The following is a 22,358-nucleotide window of genomic DNA, read 5'->3' as shown; positions in this document are numbered from 1 at the left end:
TTCCACTTATGGCTATAAATGCAGTTAATTTGAATCATTAATAATATTCTTTTTGTGAAGTAGCTCCACTTCAATCAAAGAAAGCTTGTCAGTGAACTGCCAAAACATACATTCACAAATAAACCAGCAATAAGTGACACCACTAAAGGAAAACAACCATTTGCTAATTACAAAAACAAACAAACAAAGTCACCAAAAAGTCTGCTGCTTCTCAGAAAATGATAAATACGAGCAGTGTCAAGATAGGTTTGCCTTCCAAATCCTTTTAAAAATAAAGCAGCTGTTGAAGTGTTTTGGAGAGGAAGTTTATTTATTTACTTACTTACTTTAATTATATCTTGATTTCCTCCCCAACTGGTCTCGAAATGGATGACAGTCACACACTTACATCAATTTAAAACAAAGCAAATAAAAAAATAAATAATCAATTAAACAGTGCGTATGTTAGGTTAAAAATACAGTTAAAATACAATTAAAATGCATTTTAAAACACTCAATTCCCCACCCACCCAAAATACCACCACAACCTCACTTGCTTACTACCACTAGAGTTGGTAGTTAGCAAGTGAAAAGTAGGAAATCCCTCAAATTTCTGACTCATTGGGGGATTGATCTTTTTAAGTTCCTATCCAGTTCCTTGGCTGTCACTAAAAAATGTAGTTATCTCTGTGTGACGGCGCGTGTGGCGCCTCATATATTTAGAACTGTTAGTTGCAGGATTTTAAGCTGCCATTTTATTTCTGTCTACCTTGTACATGTATAGTTAAATTTCATTGGTTACTATAGCTGTCAATTTATTGTTGTTGTGCACCAATTGGTTTGTTTCCCCAGTTCAGTTGTTTAGGCTCCGCCCCTTCCAAGGGAGAAAGGGAAGGTTTCTCCCTCACCTTTTTTACCTCAGTAAAAGACTCATTGGATGGACGTGTCCAAAAGCTTGGCCCAAAAGGCATTTTTTACTACCAGTTCTTAGGTTTATTACCCCTGAGTCTTATTCTTTACATTCAGTCCACCCTGAATAGAATTGTGAAGACCTTCATTCCAGTTCTTTGGCACCATAGGAAGGTCTTGTCCTTCAATTTAGGCCACTGAACTGGGGTTGTGGTTTGCTCTGGCATCCATAGCCATTGAGAGAGAGGGAACAGGAAAAGCTTCTCAGCTTATTACTCCTAGGACCCTGGACTTAGAGTTTATAAAGTGGTTTTCCCTGTTGAAACATAAAGTTTGTACCTAAGAAAGAAAGCTAACTGTTAACAATAAACACCATTTCGAGTCACTTGCTGTGTTCTGGTCCTTGGGAGCTCCAGTTTCCCTAAAGGAGGGCAAGAAGCAATCCCCTAGGGAAAGAAGTCACGTCCATGCCTCTTCCTCTATAGCCCCAGGCGCGACGGCACACTCTGTTTCCAAACAACTTGGAGTGTTGTTGTGTATATTTCTTTTGCCATCACAAAAAAGCAGTCGCATTCCAACACAATTGTTAATGGGTTTCTTTGCATTCTGAAGGATGAAATTGAATCTTTGCAAAAAGAGATGGAAGAGGTGAAAGAGAAAAACTCCAGTTTGGAGTCCCAGCTAAAATCTGTCCTGCAGCCCTTGACAGTGGAGGTGTCGGGCAAAACCCCAGAAAATCCTGAGCTTTCATCTGAGGAGCACAGAGTCAACCCTGAGACTTTGGCAACGTGGACTCAAAAGCTTCAGACTGCGAATGATATGTATGAGAAAGTGAAGGGCGACATGGACAAGTTAATCGAGGTAATAAATGTCTGCTAAGCTGATTGGGCAGCTGTCTTAAATATTTCATATTGAACAGACGGGGGCAAAGGACTGTGTGACCTCTGAGTACTTCCTGGATATTTCAGAAATTCAAAATAGGATGGGATGCTGGGCGACTGACCTTCTGTTATTTGACCACAGTCAAATACTCAATGAAATCAAAAGTGCTTCTGCATATGTGACAGCCCCACTTTAGAAATGCTCTTTAGCAGAGCTTGGGAAAGTTACTTTTTGGATAACAGTGGATTACTCTTGATTATTTACAGTTGATCATTGAAGGCTTCTGCTCCTCAATAGTTGAACTGTAATATTTTTTTTCTTTGCCTGTTAAGATGCTGAGATTTAGAAAGTTTGGTGAGAATGGAGAGTCAGGAGTCATTTTATCATTTTGGTTTTGGAGAAGCAGTGTATCTCTCCCCCCCCCCCCCCCCCCCGCTTTCCCCCCACTGAGCTGGGACCTTGGCCAAAAGTAGAAAATGGGGATAACCAATTTTAAGGTTACCTCATGAGACATGGTAGCCAAGTCATTCTTATCCAAGAAAAACTGCAGCTGGCTCATGACCCTAAATTCTCTACCACAGAAGCTCTGAGTCTAAACCTTTAAGGTGAAAACTGAATTAAGGAGGCATGTCCAAGATTGTCAACCTGCGTCTTTGGGAAAGTGTGCAACTTTTTCCACCAGCAAGATAATATTCCTTATTCTGGATAGCAACAATTTCACTGTTTCTGAGGATTAAGTACTGAGCTTGAAAGACTTGCTTTTGGGGATTACAGCTCTCTCAAAATGTTCATTAATATTTTCAGTGCTCTCACAATATCAGTTGATCCCTCCTCCACCTTCTGGACAACATGTAGCAAAACATTGACTATTTGTGTCACTAATTGCCTGTTTTGTCAACAGACCATTTTTGCTAGTCCAGCTAATTGTATTCGACTGTCTTTTCATGTCCTTTCATTCCACCAATAATCTATGTGATGTATCTGATAGGCATCCTTCTGATTTGTAAATGTTGTCCAGTTGGCTGGGAAAGGTCATACATTCTTGCTGTCATTGGTTGACTGAAAATGTGTGAGCTGATATAAAAATGCATATAGTTCAGGGACAGCACTTGAAAGAATTATTTTTTGGGCTCTAGGGAACTCTAGTCTTCCCAAGCTTTACAATAAGACCCAACACACATCGATTCTGGAAGAGATACTGCTTTGGAGCCAAGTTCATATAAGTGGTAATACTTCTATTCCGCCAAGATGTAGGAAATGGGTAAAATTCTATTTATGCATTAAGCCAATATTCACCAATGTTGACAATAATGGTATAGTGCAGTGGTTCCCAACCTTTTTTTGACCAGGGACTACTTGACTAGAGACCACTCTGACCAGGGACCACTCTCCAACATTAGTACCAAAAAGGTTACGAATGCGTTTTCAGACAACTTTAGATTTGGTTTGGTTATTTGGGGTGCTGATTCAGAAAATTGCATTGGATAGACCACAGCAGCTCTAGTTTCTGATACAGAATATACACCATCCAGTAGTCACCATCTGCTTGCCCACAGAAAACCATACTTAATAAGCCTCAGCACTATAAAGAGGGTTTCATAAGAACGTTATAGTAATGGTGAGGCCGCAGACCATATTTTAGTTTTTGTGGACCACTGGTGGTCAACAGACCAAAGGTTGGGAACCACTGGTATAGTGGCTATGAATAAACCAAAACCCAAATAATAAGAAAAGGCAGCCATCAGAAACCAAACTAAATCAAACCAAATGCTTTTGAAAGCACACAATGGCAAAGCATATATTATAAGAGAAAATTATTAGAAAAACATAATTTAGAGAAGAGGGGATAAAGTAAACTACAAGGCCACTAAAACATACACTTGTATACAAAACATAAGCAGTTCTAAAGAATGAATATTAAATATTCTATAAACATTGTATGCATTCGCTGGTGTATTGCAAAAACATGGCATGGCAGTGGAGAAGGAGCCAGCAAATAGCATCCATCTGAAAGAGACATGTCAAATCATTCTCAGTCAGGAAGAGATCTTGATGTAAAAGATGAACACATTGAGAAGAACATGGTATGGCAGTGAAGAAGGAGCCAGTAAATAGTGTCCAGCTTTCCTTGAACCCTGGAAAATGTGCCACTGTGATCACAGTGTACTACAGTGATACTGGTCTGGAAGAAATTTCAATGTAGAAAATGATCACATTCAGAAGAAGACATTCCCTGACATATGTACGGGATTTTGGGAGATAGGGCATTCAGACATCTTGTTTGCAGCCTTCAAATCATTGGTCTAAACCAGGAATGTGAGTCCACTGGCCATACACTGCTCCCCAAGGCTATTTACGTAGCCCCACCAATGACTCCATTATCCTTTCTCGGTGGCTGTGCTGATGGATGTTGCAGTCTAGCAACGTCTGGGGGGAACACCCAATTCTAAGCAAAGAAACAGAACAATTGACTTAAATTGTATGCTGTCTTGAGTTCCACTTTTGGAAGAGACTCGACATCATGATGAAGATGAGGGATTTTTCTTGATTTATTATTGTCCTTTCTGAATTTCTTGAGTTTAATGGGGAAAGGAATATTGGGATTACTTCCTTGAGTGAGACAAGAGGGTCAAGAGGCTTATTAATAGCAACATTCTGGAAGCAAAAGAAATTGCAAAGAAGTTGTCATCATAGATTTCCTTGGCATTCATTTTAATCTATCTTTTTTTAAAAAAAAGTTGAAAAGCCACTGGGCAGGCTTAGTCTAGTTGGGAGAGTAAAGAAGCTGTTCAACATTCATTTTGCTGATACCTGCACATTGTAATGTTAATGCATTTAAAGTATTTAGTCAAGTGGAGGAAAAGGGGGGAAACATGGAATTGCCATTAGTATATCCCCCTTAATGACTGTCAGACTGAGCTAACACGGCTCTGTTTATTTCCCTGGATAGAAGCCTTGCGGCGTATTTTGGGAATATAAATTAAAAATGCCTGTTCTCTCTTCAGTTTTTGCAAGCCATTTCCCAGGGTAATTTTTAAGTGGTGTCCCTGTCTGGCGGAGCGGGGTTGCGGGAGGAGGGAAAGCAGCCGTGGTTAACTGTTGCTATTTCAAATATGTGCTTTCTTTAAAATCTCCAGCAATTTTCCTTTTAAATGTTAGTTACATTATGTTGAGATTGGCTGTGGTGTTGGCGGTGGTTTTATGCTTTCATTTTCTTCCTTCCATATAGGTAAATAAGAAACTGAGGCTTGAAAACGGGAGCCTTGTGAGGGAGAACTTGCGGCTAAAGGCTGAGGTTGGAAGCCGATCGCCCCAGAAGTATGTAAATATTTTAAACCTGATCATGCATTATTCATTTGACTGTATTTAACTCTTGAAGGGCCATAACACAGTATTAAAGCCCTGTCAAACACAGAGCTGGGGTCAGGTTCACCTTTCTAGTGGAGGTGCAACAGCAAATTATTTACTTATTTAATGTCTAGCCCAATTTTCTACCCGAAAAGGTGTCCATGGTGGCTCGGGTTAGGAAAAAGCAGATTCAGAACAAAATTTGAATTAATCCACAACTTGAAAGCATGCCAGTAAATGATACAGCCAGCACCCAACATGCTGAATACATCCAAGAACACATATGTGAATTATTATTATTATTATTATTATTATTATTATTATTATTATTATATACACAACACAATTAGTACATCAAACAAGATCACTATGCTGGCTGTTGTACTGGATCACACGTCGGGCGCTTCCGAAGTGTCTTGGACTATGTGATGTATCGGCAAATAATGCATGCATATCCGAGTAGGATGGCCTTTTGCAGCTGACAGAAGGTAATTTTGTCAGTGCCAGTCACCACTGGGACCACCTTTACTAGCTTGTACCAGAGTTGTTGTTGTCTTCTCCTTTTCCTTCTCCTTCTTTCCAGTACTACTAGTAGTAATAGCAATTGTTCATCTGCTCAACAGGATCCCTATAGGAATGTGCAATAACCGTATGGAGGAAAAAAATCCATCTGCTTTATTGCCTGATCTACAAGACCTACAGCTACTTTATTTGTAGTACAGAATATAGAAGAATTCTCAGTTCTTTGCATGTACTAGTCAATGTCTACTAGTTACTACAACTGTATAGTACATCCAGGTTCAAAGGCAGCAAAAGGGATTGCCCTCATGTGAGTGTTTCCCAAGGCATCAGATTGGCCATTGAATAGAGTGATTGACTAAAAAGACCTCTTGTCCAATCCAAGGTGGCTGTGCTTTTGTTCTTGCATTCATTAATTCCCAGAAGCACCACCCAGCATAGAAAGAATTAAGGAAATAGTAGTCCTAAACATCCAGAGCAGCAGTTCCCCCACTGTTCTCTGTGGATCCCTAGGGTTTTGCAATAGCATTGTAGGGGTTCCATGAAAAGTCTTTAACGTATTTTTAAAGAACTTTTTTGAAAGTCCATGCCAGAAGATCTTGTTGCAGTTCAAATACTTCTATTTTAAAAAAACAAAATGTTAATCTTTTTCCAAACCTACTACATTATACAAAACACCCAGGCATCAGAGTAGATAAAAGAAGGAAGACCTTTGTGGGTTCACTGTGATTGGGGCCCGAGTTAGGGTTCTGCAGGGGGAAAAGTATTCTGAAGAGGTCGTGACCAAAATGTTTGGGAACTGCTGATCTAGAGTGCCAGAAGCTCTCTCATCTCAGTGTGTTGGCTCAAAATGTTTACCTATTAAAACGACGACACAAGAGAGGTGATAGTTTTCTCCAACTTGGCACTCAATTTGAAAAACAGTAAGTAGGGTCATGTGCGGATACGTTCCAGTGTTTAATTCACTAGAAATATCCTGATGGGAGGCCAGTAAATGCTGAGGCAGGACTCCTAAATCCATGCTTTCTAGATTTTTCCCTTCGGGCTGCTAAAATATTGGCTCTTCTCTTTGGAGAATGCGCCTCAGTTTTTTGGCTGAAGATTACTTGTTAAGAGAGGTTTCACTTGAGACTACAATGCTTTCTCTTGATGAGCAAATTAGAGGTTGGCTCTAATGCAGGTTGCATTAAATAAACATAATACACATTTCTTCCATTGAGAATTTTTGCTGGATCTGCATATAAGTGAATTATCCTAAACTTCTGCAATTTTTTTTACCGTCAACTCTCACTTTTTCACGGGAGCTACAGTTGGCTCTTTGGGCATGACTTAGTCATAGACCATTCAACTTGGATTTTCTCACTCATGCTTTCACGGAGCACTTTTGAATACAACAATTGCAAAGATCATAACAGCTTAGCCAGCAATTGCTGCATATTTGGATGAGAATATTGTACAGGCAGTCTCCAAGTTAGAAACAAGAAAGGTTCTATAGGTTTGTTCTTAAGTTTAATTTGTTTGTAAGTCAGAACAGGTACATTTTTAAGTGTAACTTCAGCCAAAATATTTAAATTTTAGCTTTGGATAGCAGAGAGAAGGGTTAACACCACCATGGTGGATGTCTTTCACTTCCCTTTCTGTCCCTGTGATAATTAGATTTTGACCAATTTGGCTTCTTGCAGATACAAGGATTGGTGATAAAACTTCAGTTTAGACCCCTTTTCCCCATGATAACTCTTTCAGGAGTGAACTTCCCTTCTGAGGGGTAGATTTCTCTCACTTCCTGTTGTCTCAACCCTGTTCTTAACTAGGAGTCATTTGTAAGTTGGGTGTTTGTAACTCAGGGACTACCTGTACATAGATTGGAATATAGGTGTGGTACTAGTATTCCTTTGGATCTCAAGCAGATTTTCACTTTCAGAAAGGGTCAAAGCAGTTCCAACTCTACTCCACAGTCATTTCCCCCATATTTTATTTGTTAAAATCCTTGTATCAAAGAATTGTAGGGCGAAGCAGAGAGAATAAAACACGTTACGGTGATCCGGATTAGCAGGTGGATTTTAGAGTCCTTTTTAGCATCCTGCTGAAATGTTAACACTTGTCCAGTGGAGTGAAAGAGATATCTTGTATGATATCTTTGTTGGATACTACTTTGCATTTGCTTTGCAATTGAGACTGGATGAAGATGTGAAGTCTGGGAATTGATAGAGGAATTGACTTTTCTGCTGCTACAATTCTTATAGCTATATGGTGGCAGATAACTCATGCTTGTTCAGTTTGATTTTCTTCTTTGCTTCTGCACTGCATGAACCTTAGGAGACCATCTTCCATTTGACTTGGCCTGGGAGAGAATGCATGCCAGCCCAGATGCCCTGTTGGTCCTGTCAGTGATAGGGATTTGATTTTATTACTGGCCAAGGGTATTGTCTAACTGTGTTATCATATTACACAGAGTAAGCATTCCATCTAAAATCCCATCACAGATGTTGGGCATGTAGTTAGTGAGACCCAGGACTTCTCTGCTAGGCCTTCCCTAAACTACAAGCCCCAGAATTTTGCAGGAGAAAGCCATCGGATTTCAGATGGGATGCACACTCTTTGTCTACTCTTTCAGCTCTAGTGTGATACCGGTCTAAGCAAAATGTCTGTTGCGGCTGCATGATAGGAAAGGGTAGAAATTTCATCTCCTCCTTTCCTTTCACCACCAATATCCCCACTATGTCTTAGTCCTAACTGTGAATGAAATAAGGTTGGCTAGCTTGCTGGAAAGCAAGAATATATATTCCTGCATGTGTGTGTTTGTCCTTTGAAACTTTCTTTTCCTTCAGTATGCTGAAACAAAGAAGATGCAAATACCCCTCTCCTTCTCCCCTTGGGAATCTGTTAATCAGTTCTAAGAGGCATTCACCTTGCTGAATCCAAGAAAGAGATCTAAGTTTCTAAAAACAGAAGGCACTGATGCATTGAAGAATTATTTCTCTGATTGAAGCCTGTTCGAGGTGTCATTGGTTTTTGCAGAGAAGTGGAATGAGTGTCAGGTGAAGCTAGAAATGCCTTTCAGCCTACTTGTTATTCTAGAAAAACTAAAGGTGTATCTACATTAATGCAGTTTAAATCTACTTTAACTGCCATGGCTCAGTGCTATGGAATCCTGGGATTTGTAGTTTGAACAATTTTTTGTTACCCTGAGCATTTAAAATTGTTGCTTTTGAAACTATTATTGTTTGTTGCATGTTTAGCTGTATTGGTTGCTTTATCTGATATTTTTTTAAATGACACAGATAATTTTCTTGAATTATGTCTTATATGACAACGATATTTTTGATGTACACAAACAATGGGAATAGTGCAATGCAGTAACAGATTTGGAATATGTGCAATGACTACGGAACATCTTTGGACTACGATTATGGACGGTGTGATTTCTATTGAATGGAATGTTTTTAAATGTTTTAAATACTTTATATGTATTAATTTTCATTTCATTTTAATTTTACTGGATTTGTATGTGTTTTAAGGCATTAAATAATTGCCTATATGTCAGCCTCTTTGAGTCCCCATCGGGGTAGAGAAAGGCGGGGTATAAATAGAGCAAATAAATAAATAAAGACCTTTTTTTAAAAAAAGAAGAAATTGAATAAATACATACATACAATCCAGGAACACCTGATTTTCATTTTGGGAAAAGTCATTCTTAGAATTCTGTAACGAGAGAGAAACTATATGGGAAAGTGGTGGGGAATTACTGAATAGCAAAGTGGGGAAATTTTCTCAGGCTGGAAATGGACAGCCAGAATGGATGTTGCCATCATAACTTGGTTAGGGAGATTCTGCAATCATTTTTCTAGTCACTGTCACTAGAAAAAGAAGTGAGGCATCTGTCTCAGGTATACCAAAGGACAATGAGCGTTCTTTGTTACAGTCATGAGGAAGATGGAGCAGGCATATTTTCTGCTACCCTGGAGACTAGGACTCAGAGCAGTGGGTTCAATTTCAGGAAAGCAGATTCCACCTGGCCATTAAGAAGAACTTTCTGACTGCAAGTGATATTCAGCAGTGGAACCGTCTGCCTCAGAGTGTAGTGTAAGCTCCTTCTTTGGAAGCTTTTCAGCAGAAGTTGCATGGCCATCTGTCAGGGATGCTTTGATTGTACTCTATGATTCTATGATTGTGTATTTACATCTTGCACTGAGTCATAAACTTCTCACAAAGTTGCATTTTAAACTCATCAGAATATGAAGGTAGTCTATTTTGTTTGTTTGTTTGTTTGTTTGTTTATTTGCCACACTTATATCCTGCCCTTCTCAACCCCGAAGAGGAATCAGGGTGGCCTTACAAAGACAACAATTCAAGCCATGTGTACACATATCATCAATAAATACACAAACACATTAAAACATTAAAACCAACTAGTTGTAAGATAACATTAAGCAACAATTTAAAATCACACAATCCAGATCATAATCCAGGACTGGTCCGAGTTGTCAATATTAATTTCTTTTTCTGTCTAGTGTGGAAGTTTCTTGGTTCATTTTTTTACTTTATTTTTCAAGCTTGGTGTTCACATCTCTCATCCCTTGCCTTTTTTCAAATTGATTGATTGATTGATTGATTGATTGATTGATTTATTGTGTCAGGATCAACCAGACATTTGTATTACATTTTTAACAAAACAAACAAACAGACAGACAAAACAAATAGTTTGGTTATTTTGGATAATATTTTACCAGCCTCAAGCTCAGAAATAGGCAACTCTGGTAGTTCTGGAGGTCAGTTTTCTGCCTCCATGAAATCTCGGAAAAGGAGGAGCATATGGCCCCCAAAATAGGTGAGTGGCAGACTAAAATGGAACCAGAAAGAAGTTAACTATTGTATTTGAAAAACTGGTTTAAAAAAAAAACAAGGAGTGCTTGTAGCCTGTTTGAAATGAGACCTGGTACGTCTGGATTTCTGGGTTGATCATGTACCACAACAACAGTATTGGGGATGCTACTTCCAAACCTAGGATCTTGCTTTCTGCACTCCTGCTTTAAAGTTATCTGAAGGTGCCCTAACTTTTGAATTACTGCATGAGATCAACAATCAAGGTGTATGATCCCTTAGATTCATTTTTCCCCTGCAGATGAACCACAGTATGAGATATCACTTGATGGGTCTGCCAGATATTTTCAGACACCTGATCGATTTGGAGAAAAAATACCTTAGCTCAGCTTTGAGGAGGACATTGGATGTGAGTCACCCTCTGAGAAGGCCTTCTCCCCAGTTGCCATCTTTGTGTTCTGGTGGTACCTAAGGAGAGCTTCTGAAGATCAGAGTCAGGACCCTTCCACACAGCCATATAACCTAGAGTATCAAGACAGAATAACCCACAATATCTGCTTTGAACTGGGTTATCAGAGTCCACGCTGCCATATAATCCAATTCAAAGCAGACAATGTGGGATTTTATTCAGCTGTCTGGGATGGGGCCTCAGAAGAGACCTTGGAAGTCACCTAGACTAAGCACAGACGCACAAGTACACTATGGGGTCCTCTATGACGATGCTATCGTGCTTGATAATCTGGATTATATGGCAGTGTAGAAGGGGCCTGAGTTAGCACTAGCCTGATGCCCCCATTCCAGAATTTTTATTTCCCCGGCAGCTACTATTGCTCTGTACCACTTTCCCCATCAATCAACCATTTCCTCTCTTCCTCTCCTCTTTTAACTCAAATGAGATTTCAGTTGGTACCACTAAAGGTCCTTTTGAAACCCTCATCTATCAGCACTTTCTTTCAAGTCACAGGACTGCTCAGTTCATATACAATGCTCGGTTCAGTAGACAATGTATCAGTGATAAATACTTTAGGCATGGCTGAGAGGAGGAGGAGGAGGAGGAGGCGAAGCACTTCTTGATTGAGAAGGAAGGCAATCAGAACATGTTTCTGACATGAATTGTGGTCCATGGAAGCACATCAGAAACAATGGAAGCTGCAGATGGGGTTTATGGCAGCAGTGGAAAGTTGATATGTTGTAAGACAGTGGTTCTCAACCTACAATGAAGGATAACCTGTCATGTCCCATTTGGACTGTACTGCCATATAATCCAGTTCAAAGCAGATAATCTGGATTTTATATGGCAGTATAGAAGGATCTTTAGGCAACCACCAAATCTTTAAATTGTGGCCAGAAATACTATAAATAAGTAAATATGTAAAACAAAGTAATCTGAGAATCAATGTAAACCCTACTCACAACACTTCTAAGCTCAATATATGAGTGTGTGTGTGTGTGTGTGTGTGTGTGTGTGTGTATCAGTTCTATCCCCATGGAGGCTTAGCAAAAGCTATACATCAGAGAGGAATATAATCACAAGGCTCCAAATGAGTCTTCTTTAAAAAAAATCCTCTCTAAAGGATGGTGACAATTACTGAATTTCATACTAGCATTTTTATATTTGACAAGGTGACATTGTGGATGAAATGTATATTGTAAAATGCTGCTGTGCTGTAAGAAAATGATTGAATGTAAATATTTCAAGATGTGGACTGCTGTTCAAATGTTATCATAAATCTCTGCCATTGTTTTAGGGGATAATTCTTCATGCATATTTGAGTCGAACTGATAGGTCCAGCCCCTGGAAGGGTAATCTTCTGCTTGTTATTGCCTTAGCTCTGCTAATGGTTTAATTTTCCATCTTTTTGGGAAGTGGAGAGGGCTGTTCCCCTTTTATAATAAAAGTGGGATTTTTATGCTAATGAGAGCACAATGGTAAGTCTTTTGGCAGTGTTATAACACAAGGTGTTGGTTAATTTGAAAAAGTGCAGACATGATCGGTTCTTGTTTTGGCATAATACCGAAGTGTAGATGATTTGCCATGAATAACCCACCGTTAAAGTACACATTACTTTGAAGGCCCAATTCAGTGCAACATAACAAAGAAGATACGTTAGATTACAGCATAGATGAGGGTATATTCCAGCATAGATGTGTGTGTGTGTGTGTGTGTGTGTGTGTGTGTGTGTGTGTAGTCCTCCAGATGACAGGTGGGATTTGGACTGCTTGTGCGCCAGTTGCATCTGTAACCTGGGAAGTCTGACTTGGCCACACTCTTGTTACATTGAGAATAGAATACTTCAGTGCACTCTACATGGGGTTACCTTTGAAGACTGTTTGGAAGCTTCAAATGGTCCAACTGGCAGCAGCCAGGTTTCTCACTGGAGTGGCATACAGGGAGCACACAATAGTAATATATTAATAAATAAATAAACTGTATTTATACCCCACCACCATCTCTCCAAAGGGACTGAGGGCAGCTAACATGAGGCCAAGCCCAAATAATTACAATAAAGCAAAATAAAATATGTACAGAACAGACAATAACATCAAATAAAAATGCTTAATAATATAGTGATGCAATGAAATAATGACAATGACATAATAAAAAACAAAGTATAAAATGCAAAAAGAAATTAAACAAGGATGAGCTGGGCCAAATACGAAGGGTAAAAATTGTCCCCTGTTAAGACAGTTCCACCAGTCTGCTACCAAGCACAAATCAAAGTGCTGGCTTTAGCTTATAAAGCCCTGAATGGTTCCGGCCCAACTTAACCATCTGAATATTTCTCCCTCTATGAACCATCAAGGAGGTTAAGATCTTCTGGGGAGGTCATGCTCTCGTTTCCACCTACTTCGCAATTGCGGTTGGTGGGGACGAGAGACAAAGCCTTCAAAGTGGTGGCTCCTTGGCTCTGGAACTCTCTCCTCAGTGAGATTAGATCAGCATCCTCCCTCTTGGCCTTTAGAAAGAGAACAAAGACATAGTTATGGAACCAAACTTTTGACTAGTGAAGCAATGCCGTACAAGAAACAAATATGGAATATGTGCAATCGACATTTGGAATGGCCTGGTCTACGTACCTGGATCATGTGATTTTAATGTTTTCTTGGGTGTTTTAATTCTTATATTTCATGTTTTAAATGTCTTTTTATCATATCTTATGATGAATTGTTCCATTGATTTTATATTTTGTTACATGGTGTTGATTGTGATTTGTGTACATTTGTAAGGCATTGAATTTTACCACTATTTCTGTGTAAACCAGTTTGAGTCCCCCCAGGGGGTGAGAAAAGTAGTATATAAATACTGTAAATAAATAATTTTCCAGCATTAACATAGCCAATGAAGTAGAATGCTGGGAATTGAGTCCCACAAAATCTGGAGCATTGCATGATTCCCACCTAGTGCTACTATTTGGTTTGTTTTTACTTTTACTAGCATTCAAATTTTGTGTTTTGGCTTCTTGCAGGTTTGGGAGGTTTACTGTAGCAGCACTTCAGTCCAAGCTAGAACAGTGTGAGCGTGAAACGAACCGGCTTAAGAAAGCCCTGGAAAGAAGTGATTCCTATATAGAAGACCTGGAGTCCCAGATTTCTCATCTCAAAAGGGAACGTGACCAAAGGAAAAATGCACAGTCTGAAAGTGATGTTCCTGTTCCCATGGAGGAGAAGGAGAACAAAGGTGTACCCAGTGAGACTGTGCTGCTGGAAAACCCAGAGGAGCAGCATGCAGAACAAAACTGTTTGTGTGCTAGCCATGCCCCTGATGATCTTGAGCCATCAACGGGTAGTGGACTGTTAAGCACCAACAATGATGTCTGCTTAAATTCCACCAGCCAGGGCTGTTCGGATGAATCTGTCACCCAGGGCTCTGCAGAAAGGAATGTTTTTGCAGGATCACGGGAGGGTCTCTTGGATATTGCAGGCTCGGATATGGACACCTGTTCAGAGCAAACGTGGGATAAAATTGAGGACTGTGTACCATATAAAGAAGAACTTTATGAACTTCCAGATCCGTGCACACCATTATCACTCAGTTGCCTCCAGTTGAACACTCCCAGCAACAAGGAGAGCCCTACAGTGAAAGAGGAGAGTCAGAGTGAGCCCTCAAACTTTCTCAGGAAATTGGAATTTGAGGATTTTGATGAGGTGTCCGACGACTGTAACAAAGACTCCCCAGAGCACAGTGCAAGCAGTTCTGAGAGCAGCGATAACAAGGCAACCTGTTTTGCTGCCGACAAGCAGGTGTTTTGGAACAGGTGTCAGTCCCGCTATGATGAGAACTTGGACTTTGAAGGCTCAGAGCCAAATGTGGTCTCAAGTGACTCTGGAGAGTCTTCGTCAAAATCTAGTGAGAAAATACGCGCTCCCAGTGGGCTGAAGAAACTCCATTCTGTCCGTTCTGCAGAAATGAACCGCACCAGAACATCTAGCGAGGCCTCTATGGACGCAGCATATCTTGACAAAATCTCTGAACTGGATTCCATGATGTCAGAATCAGACAATAGCAAGAGCCCCTATTATCCCTCCAAGCCTTCTTCTGACCTGGATAATGGTTGCAAGTCGACCCCATGTCCTGATCTCTTAAGTGAAAAAGAGAAGAATATGAAAGAAAGGAAGGAGCCAAATTCCCTCAAATGTTCTCTGCCAGCAGATCATTCAGAAGAAGGGAACGAGTGGAAATCGGCTAATTTTTCAATCCTTTCTCCCACAGCCCTAGACATAACTGAGCCTTTTCCACTCTTTGCAAGTCGGACTTCTGAAGAGAATGAAATAAAACCTCAGAGTTTCTTATTTCAAAGAGAGCTTTCTCCAAGCTTTCTCTTTAACAACTCTCGAGGAGGATCCTTCGAAGATCACAAACTTGGCTCTCCGCTCTTTAAAGTGGCACCTGAGCTTCAAAACCTCCAAAGCCAAGTCCAGTCTCCTTGGTCATCTTCCTTTGTACCAGACAAAAAAACAAAAAACATGCACACCTCAGCCAAAAGGAAAATCCACGGTAGCTTGTCTAGCGCCAGCCCATCAAAAACCACCAAGAACTGATTCTCTTGTTGACTTTCCTTTTTTTCTAAGTGAAAATATATTTAGTGCCAATATGAAATCTCCAGTCACACCCCCCCCCCCCCGACCCCCACCCTCGGCCCTCCACCCCACAGGGGGTCCTTCCCCTCTCCTCCTTTGATCTCAGTCTGTCCACTTCTTCAGTACTGAGTGATGGAGTTTGACAATATTCTCTTTTTAGAGTCCCAAGCTATTTTGCTGAGGGTGCACTCTTCACAGCATCCATTGCTTCGTAGCTGTTGTCACTTTTAGATACTTTAAGTTTGCTTTTGTTTTAGATTGGGTTATATGAAGTCTTTTGTCCTGCGAAGAGCTCTTAAAGATCCAGTTAGTGAGCGTGACACATCTTCAAAACTGGTTTCTTATGGAAATTAGTCTTTATTGGGGTGAAGACTACAGAACAGCTTCTTTACCTTTGCAAAAATGTGATGGCACTTTCTATTGAGCACAGTATGGCTTTCAGAATTTAAAAAATGCCTGTATGATTCTCTCTCTCTCTCTCTTTCTCTCTCTCTCTGTTTCTTTCCCTCTCTCTTGTTACATCTGAGCTTTCAGTGTCTAACTGTTAGTTTCTTTCTTTCTTTGGCAAGTTTTCAGCTGGAAAAGAAATAATTTCCTTAAGACGGAGAACCCAGTTGTTGTTTTGTGGTTGTGCGTGTGTGTTTGTCTCTTCTTTTTAATTAAACACTGCTTTTGGTTTTTCCCAAAAAGACAAAAAGCTCCACTTGTACAGGGCTGTGTGATTTGTGCCCATGTAGTTCATAAAAATGAGTTGGTATGCTAATGGCTTGTTTACCGAATGTGCACTGAGTGTTTTACATGAATACTGTACTGTTTTACATTAATACTGCATGCTTTTCTATGTGGAATGAATAAAAAGATAGTCACAAGCACCGTAATCCATGGTGTTGTTGCCTCAGATATTGAATTAGCATAGGAAAGGTTGAGAATTGCTTGTTGATTATTTTTATTTTATTTTATTATTATTATTATTGTCAAACTGTATTCTGTAAAAAGAACACATCTGAGATTGGTCAAAGTCATATGTAAAAAAAATGTGGTCTTAGATTTCTACTATGCATCTGATCTCTCTTAAATAATGACTACTACAACACTACTATAGGTTTAATTATCCCTAATCCAAAATGCTTGAAACTCGAAATATTCCATATTTTGGATTATTCTGGATTTTGGAGTACTTGAATAGATACCATGAGATGTTTTGCAAGTGGGACCCAAACCTAAATGTGAAATTCATATATATTTCATATACATTGTATGTGCATAGCTTCAAGGTAAATTTATGCACAAGAATTTAAATAATTTTGTTCATGAAAGAAAATTATATACAGTAACCTATTAGAAAGCAAATGTGCTATTCTCTTAGCCATACTTGTGTTCTGTTTTAGTTTTTAGAGTATGTCAGATTTTGGAATTCCACATAAGAATACTCAGCTTGTGTTATTAGATTTTTTTGAGATCAATATTTTTTGTTTTGTTTCAAGAGTAACTTGAGAAACTGTAAGTCGCTTCTGGTGTGAGAGAATTGCCAATCTGCAAGGACATTGCCCAAGGGATGCCCAGAAGTTTTACCATCCTGTGGGAGGCTTCTCTCATGTGCCCGCATGAGAAGCTGGAGCTGACAGACAGGAGCTCACCCCGCTCCCTGGATTTGAACCGCTAACCTTTCGGTCAGCAGTCCTGCCTGCACAAGGGTTTAACCCATTGTGCCACTAGGGGCTCGGAGATCAGGATTATACATAGAGAATCAAGGGTCATGTTGAAAACAGCCCTGTCAGCAAACGTTTAGGGTGAGAATGACTGCTTCAACTAACGATTGTATACTTTCCAGTTGTTGGACTGCAACTCCCAACATTCCTCATTGTTGGCTAAAATGGTTGGGAATTACAGTCCAAGAACATTTGGTGCTCCCAGCCTTTTCATGGTAATATCTGCCTATTCAAATCAGTTGAATGTACGTTCAACGTGTGCCACTAATTTGAAAGGCTCTTCTCTGAAGAATCATAAAATTTAATTTGGATCCCATGTCAGCTGGCAATGCGTAGCAGACCATATGTGGCTTATCACATATGTGTGTTTTTCACATAGCCCTTGTTCCAGCAACAAAGCAAGTTGCTCTGAGGTTTTGGGGACTCCTTGGGAAATTCAGATGTATTTTGTGTCTTTCTTTTCCCCAACACTTTTTCTTTCTTCTGACCATTTTTTTTAAATTCTTCCAGCTTTCTATATAAGTGGGAAACCTCAGCCAGATGGTAGGGAGATGCAGAAATGAGTGGAGGATATTATACTGGGTCTGGTAGCAGTAGCAAATGATACCAAATCTCTCCTGTTTCTTGTGTGGCAGTGCTTTATGATAGGATGCAGAAGGAACGTAACAGCAGCTGTAGGAATCATTCAGTCCTCCAGATGTGTTTAAGACAGACAGAAACAGTAACCCGGGTCTATTTAGCTATTAGGAGGAATATTGAGAGATGAAGTCAATCTGCATCTTGAGGACCACATGATTTCTACCCATGACTTAGATCAGTGGTTCTCAACCTGTGGGTCACCAGATGTTTTGGCACTCAACTCCCAGAAATCCTAACAGCTGATAAACTTGCTGGGATTTCTGGGAGTCGTAGGCCAAAACACCTGGGGACACACAAGTTGACAAGCACGTACTTAGAAGAAGCTGTTTTGGTGTTGACAGTTCATTATAATTCAATCTGTATTGGCCATATGAACCATGGCACCAATCGTGAAGCATCCAAGATCATTAATTGGGAAGTGTATGTTCAGGAGGTCCCTAATTCCAAACTCCCCATTAAGTTATTCAGAGTTTCACAGAGTTCCCACAACCTGACTCATCATAAATTCCCAGTGCTCTATCCTCCTGGCAGTCAATATGGCCAAAGGCAGAACTTCACCTTTCTTTGAAGGATGTTCCTGTACAACATGTTCCAGTGATTTAGCATAGCTATTGAGGAAAGGAAGAGAATTGATCTCAGTATGCCTGCTGTTACACCTGCCATTTGTTTTACTGATGAGCTGGATTTGTCTTTTCTGTAACTAACCCATATGGAAGATACCCTTTGTCCCAAAATAGTTCCTGCCTGCCTTCAAAATTTATGCCAAGCGGCTTCCCATCCTTGCAGCAGGAACACATTGTTTGCAAATAAGTAGTATCCTGACAAATGAAAAGCTATGTAATAAACACCCTTGGGGCAATTACTTCACAATAAGACTCCATTACCTACTAAGAGACTATCTCGTATTGTCCTTTTAAAACTGGCTATTGTTTGTTACCTATCAGATACTGGATATCAGTGATAATAAATAAGCCATTTCTTTTGTGGAGACTCATTTGTAGTCTTTTAGTGCCTAACAGCTTTTCAAAATTAACTGAGTTTTGTGATTCCATAAACACTAATAAAAAACAAAGTATAAAATGCAAAAAGAAATTAAACAAGGATGAGCTGGGCCAAATGCGAAGGGTAAAAATTGTCCCCTGTTAAGACAGCTCCACCAACACTAACCCACTTGTGTTAATATAGGTTGTTTTATGCGCCGTCCCACTGCTTCATCAAATGCATTATCAGACAAACGGCACTTTCCCAATAATGTATTCCATAAGAAATGTGGTCTTTTAGAAACAATGCACATTTTTGTTGGTTTTGCTGGAGTAAATATTTCTTTGAATTAGATTATCAAAATGCTATCTGATTTTGCAAACACGTTTCCATGGCTCCTTTTTTAGGAGAGAGGGGGGATTTTTCACAATATGATGAATGTTTCAATTACTTTTCAAAGGAAAACAGCTCCTACATTTGTCTTCCAAAGCTAAGTGTACTCAATTTCATTATGAACATACGAATTAAACTGCTGAATTATCAGTTGGATCCAGTAGCAGTTAAGTATTAGTTGATTCATAATATATGAACACATGGGAAGTAACTTCTGCTCAGTAGGAATACACAGATTTAGACTCAATACTACGTACTGTAGGCTATATTTCAGAGGAAGGACCAGGTAAAACCAGGTCTGAGTATTCCTTGCCTAAGAAAACCGTCTGAAATACACGAGATCACCATAAATTATCAGGCTCTTTGAAGACCCACACAGACACTTCAACTCAATTTATGCTATATGCAATCCATGTGCTGGAGAAGTTTTTCCTCTACCTCATTTTGGCAAGTGGGGTTTGGAATCCTTGCAGTAATCCATGAATTTGGAATAAGATTTTCCCCAGGTGTTGAGTTAATCATTTTGTAACATTCAAATGTATCCAGTTTGCATCAGAAGTCTCTGGGGCTTCTGTATTATAAGGTTTACATTACAACACTGAACTTCCAATATGGTGGTTAGAGTTGGCACCTTTGGGTCCTAAGAACATCACATGCAATAACAACCTTATAAACACAGCAAGCTTCTGAAAGTATTCTAGATAGAGAATTGAGTCCAAGACAGCAGAAGTAGCCCAAGGCCACTTTGAGAGCAGAGGCGAGGTTCATAGTCAAGTACTGCCTCTGAATCATAACTTATTTTGTACTATCCTGGACTTTTTTAAAAAATGTCTACGTTTTTACCTGCCTTTTGGGAACTCTCATATATGGTTATCACCATACCTTTAGACCACAGGTTCAGTGATTACTAAGACATGGAACATAGTTGTACATGTTCTGTTATTCAGGAGCCCTTGTTGGTTGAGAAGCCATACAGCAAAACTTTTGCCCAAAATCTCAGTGTTTTTTTTCCGATATTCCCCTTTACCTAGTACTTTTATGTCAGAAAGTAAAGCTGCATCCTTTCACATCCAAAGCTTGTTCTCCCTGATTGAACAATATAGCTCTTTACCAAACACAAGAATGAATGCATCCCTTTTAACCCAGGTGTGAAAAGGGTTACACAAATGGAAAAAGCAGCATTAACATATCCACTTTAAATTCAGATCTTTCCCTTTCATGACCCACTCAAGGGCATAGCGTATGCTTCATGTTCATCTCTGTGCACATTGTTTAAATATTTAATCACGTACAGTTTGCACACAAACTGATGCGTATCGAAATAGTTACTACAAATGCAGGACTACCCCGGTTACACAAACAGTGCTTGTCTGATTCTTCCTCTGACCACCTGCATGCTTTCCAATATCAAAAAGTATTGTTACTCTGTTTGAGTCTACATATTTAATTTCAAATTACCACGCAAAGTAATTGAAAGTTCTCGTAGTGGTTTGCTTGTCATCCTAATAGCATAGAACAAAGCTGTCTTGGTTTTGTCGATTCTCGTCTTCTATAAGCATTCACCAAAATGGAAAAGACAAGCACAGTGTTGGCTTACTAGACCCTCTTTCATTTTCATCTGGAGTTTAGGTGCCATTGCTCATAAAGAAACAGTACAGCCAGGTTTAGTGTTCCTAATGTGATTGCCCAGGAGCCAAAGAACTACTTTCAGTTTGCCCAAGGCCATGTGCATGTTTAATGGTATATGTTTTTCCCTTTGAATGGAAAATGTCCCATTTCTACTACAGCGTTATACTGCCAATTCGTTTTGAAATGGCCCTTGGAAACTGGGATCTTCAACTGCTTTATAATGACTAGTGCATTATACTGTTGACTATATTAGGCAGTATTATTTATGCAAGTCTTCTTTAACTTGGGCCTTTATCCTTTGGGCCACAACTCCTATATCTGACTATGGAATGATGGGAGTTGTGGTACTCTAGAAGTTGATCAAAGCTGATCTATACCAACTAGCTGTAGCAAGACCTATACCAGTCTCAAATATACCTGGGCTGTTTGCATCCAACTAATACACAGACTTGACACATTATCATTAGAAAACTCCAGTCCAAAGCTTTCTTAGCTGTACAGCCAGTGATTCACGAGATTGTGTCCCAACTTAATAGAGTGGAGACACTGCCACTCCATGGAGAAAATGTGTGCTTTAATGGCTGCTCCTTTGTATTGCAGTTTGTTCACCTGTGCTCCCATATGTGACTATGCCAAGTGGAAGGAGCAGCAACTTCCGGGTGGCTTATCTTCCTCTCAGAGGTGATACTGACGGGGCCCAGAGGAAAAGGCAAATGACTAACCACCAGCAGCAATAGTAGTTCACATACAAATGTTGCCAATACCAGCCTGCAGAAATCTTGCCTTTCTTCCATATTGGCTTTTATAGACTACAGTAGACCGCTTCCATATCTGATGTGGTTGATTCTAGCCCATGAATGCAAGTCTCAAAGTATGTGTTTGGTGCAATAAGCTAGGTTTTACTTGCTACAATGGACAGCTGAATATGGGTTTCAAACAGAGCTCAATGATAATACGCAGCAGATTCCTCAGTTGCATTTCCACACAACAGTTTCTCAGTCTTCAAGTAAAAGTCTTTTTTCCATTCACTGTTGGAAAGGCAAGGTGAAGGCAGCAGCAGCTCCACTTCTTTCTTCACCACCACCACCACCACTATCAGATAGGCTATGCCAAGAGCTTGTTATTCTCCATTTCTGGTTTAAATCTTACCTCCCTCATGACCTGCAGCTCAATCTGCATCTTTTTGTGGCAGTGAAAATGAGTTCAGTAGAGCTTATTCTCAAGTTAACACTTGAAAGTTTGTGGATATAAAAATGTTTGGCTTTGGTTTGTTGGTGCACAGTATGACTGGTGATTCCCATGCCAGTAGTGCTGGCAAGTCCATTCTAGGTATTAGTCCAAACTTTAAAGTAGCTACCCAAGGTCCTGAACCCTGTCCTCAATCTAGGTTCAGTATCCTGGAAAGCATAGAGCAGATTCACTGTTACACTGATAAGAGCAACCAGCCGTCATTGATCATAGCATGGATGT

General features: G+C 39.8%; 1 protein-coding gene across 1 annotated transcript in view; it reads left to right on the top strand.

Moving 5' to 3' along the window:
• Positions 1 to 16,415, top strand: part of OBI1 (ORC ubiquitin ligase 1) — a 31,041-nt gene extending 14,626 nt beyond the window's left edge. The window contains exons 4-6 of the mRNA XM_060769516.2: positions 1,501 to 1,749; positions 5,000 to 5,088; positions 13,926 to 16,415. Coding sequence (XP_060625499.2) covers positions 1,501 to 1,749; positions 5,000 to 5,088; positions 13,926 to 15,498 — 1,911 coding nt within the window. The 3' untranslated portion in view covers positions 15,499 to 16,415. The remainder of the gene's footprint in view (positions 1 to 1,500; positions 1,750 to 4,999; positions 5,089 to 13,925) is intronic.
• The last annotated feature ends 5,943 nt before the right edge of the window (positions 16,416 to 22,358 follow it).

The sequence above is a fragment of the Anolis sagrei genome, chromosome 3, assembly GCF_037176765.1.
Source record: "Anolis sagrei isolate rAnoSag1 chromosome 3, rAnoSag1.mat, whole genome shotgun sequence".
In the NCBI taxonomy this organism is placed as follows: Eukaryota; Metazoa; Chordata; class Lepidosauria; order Squamata; family Dactyloidae; genus Anolis; species Anolis sagrei.
Note: the sequence above shows the minus strand (reverse complement) of the source record. Positions and strands in the feature narration are given on the sequence as shown.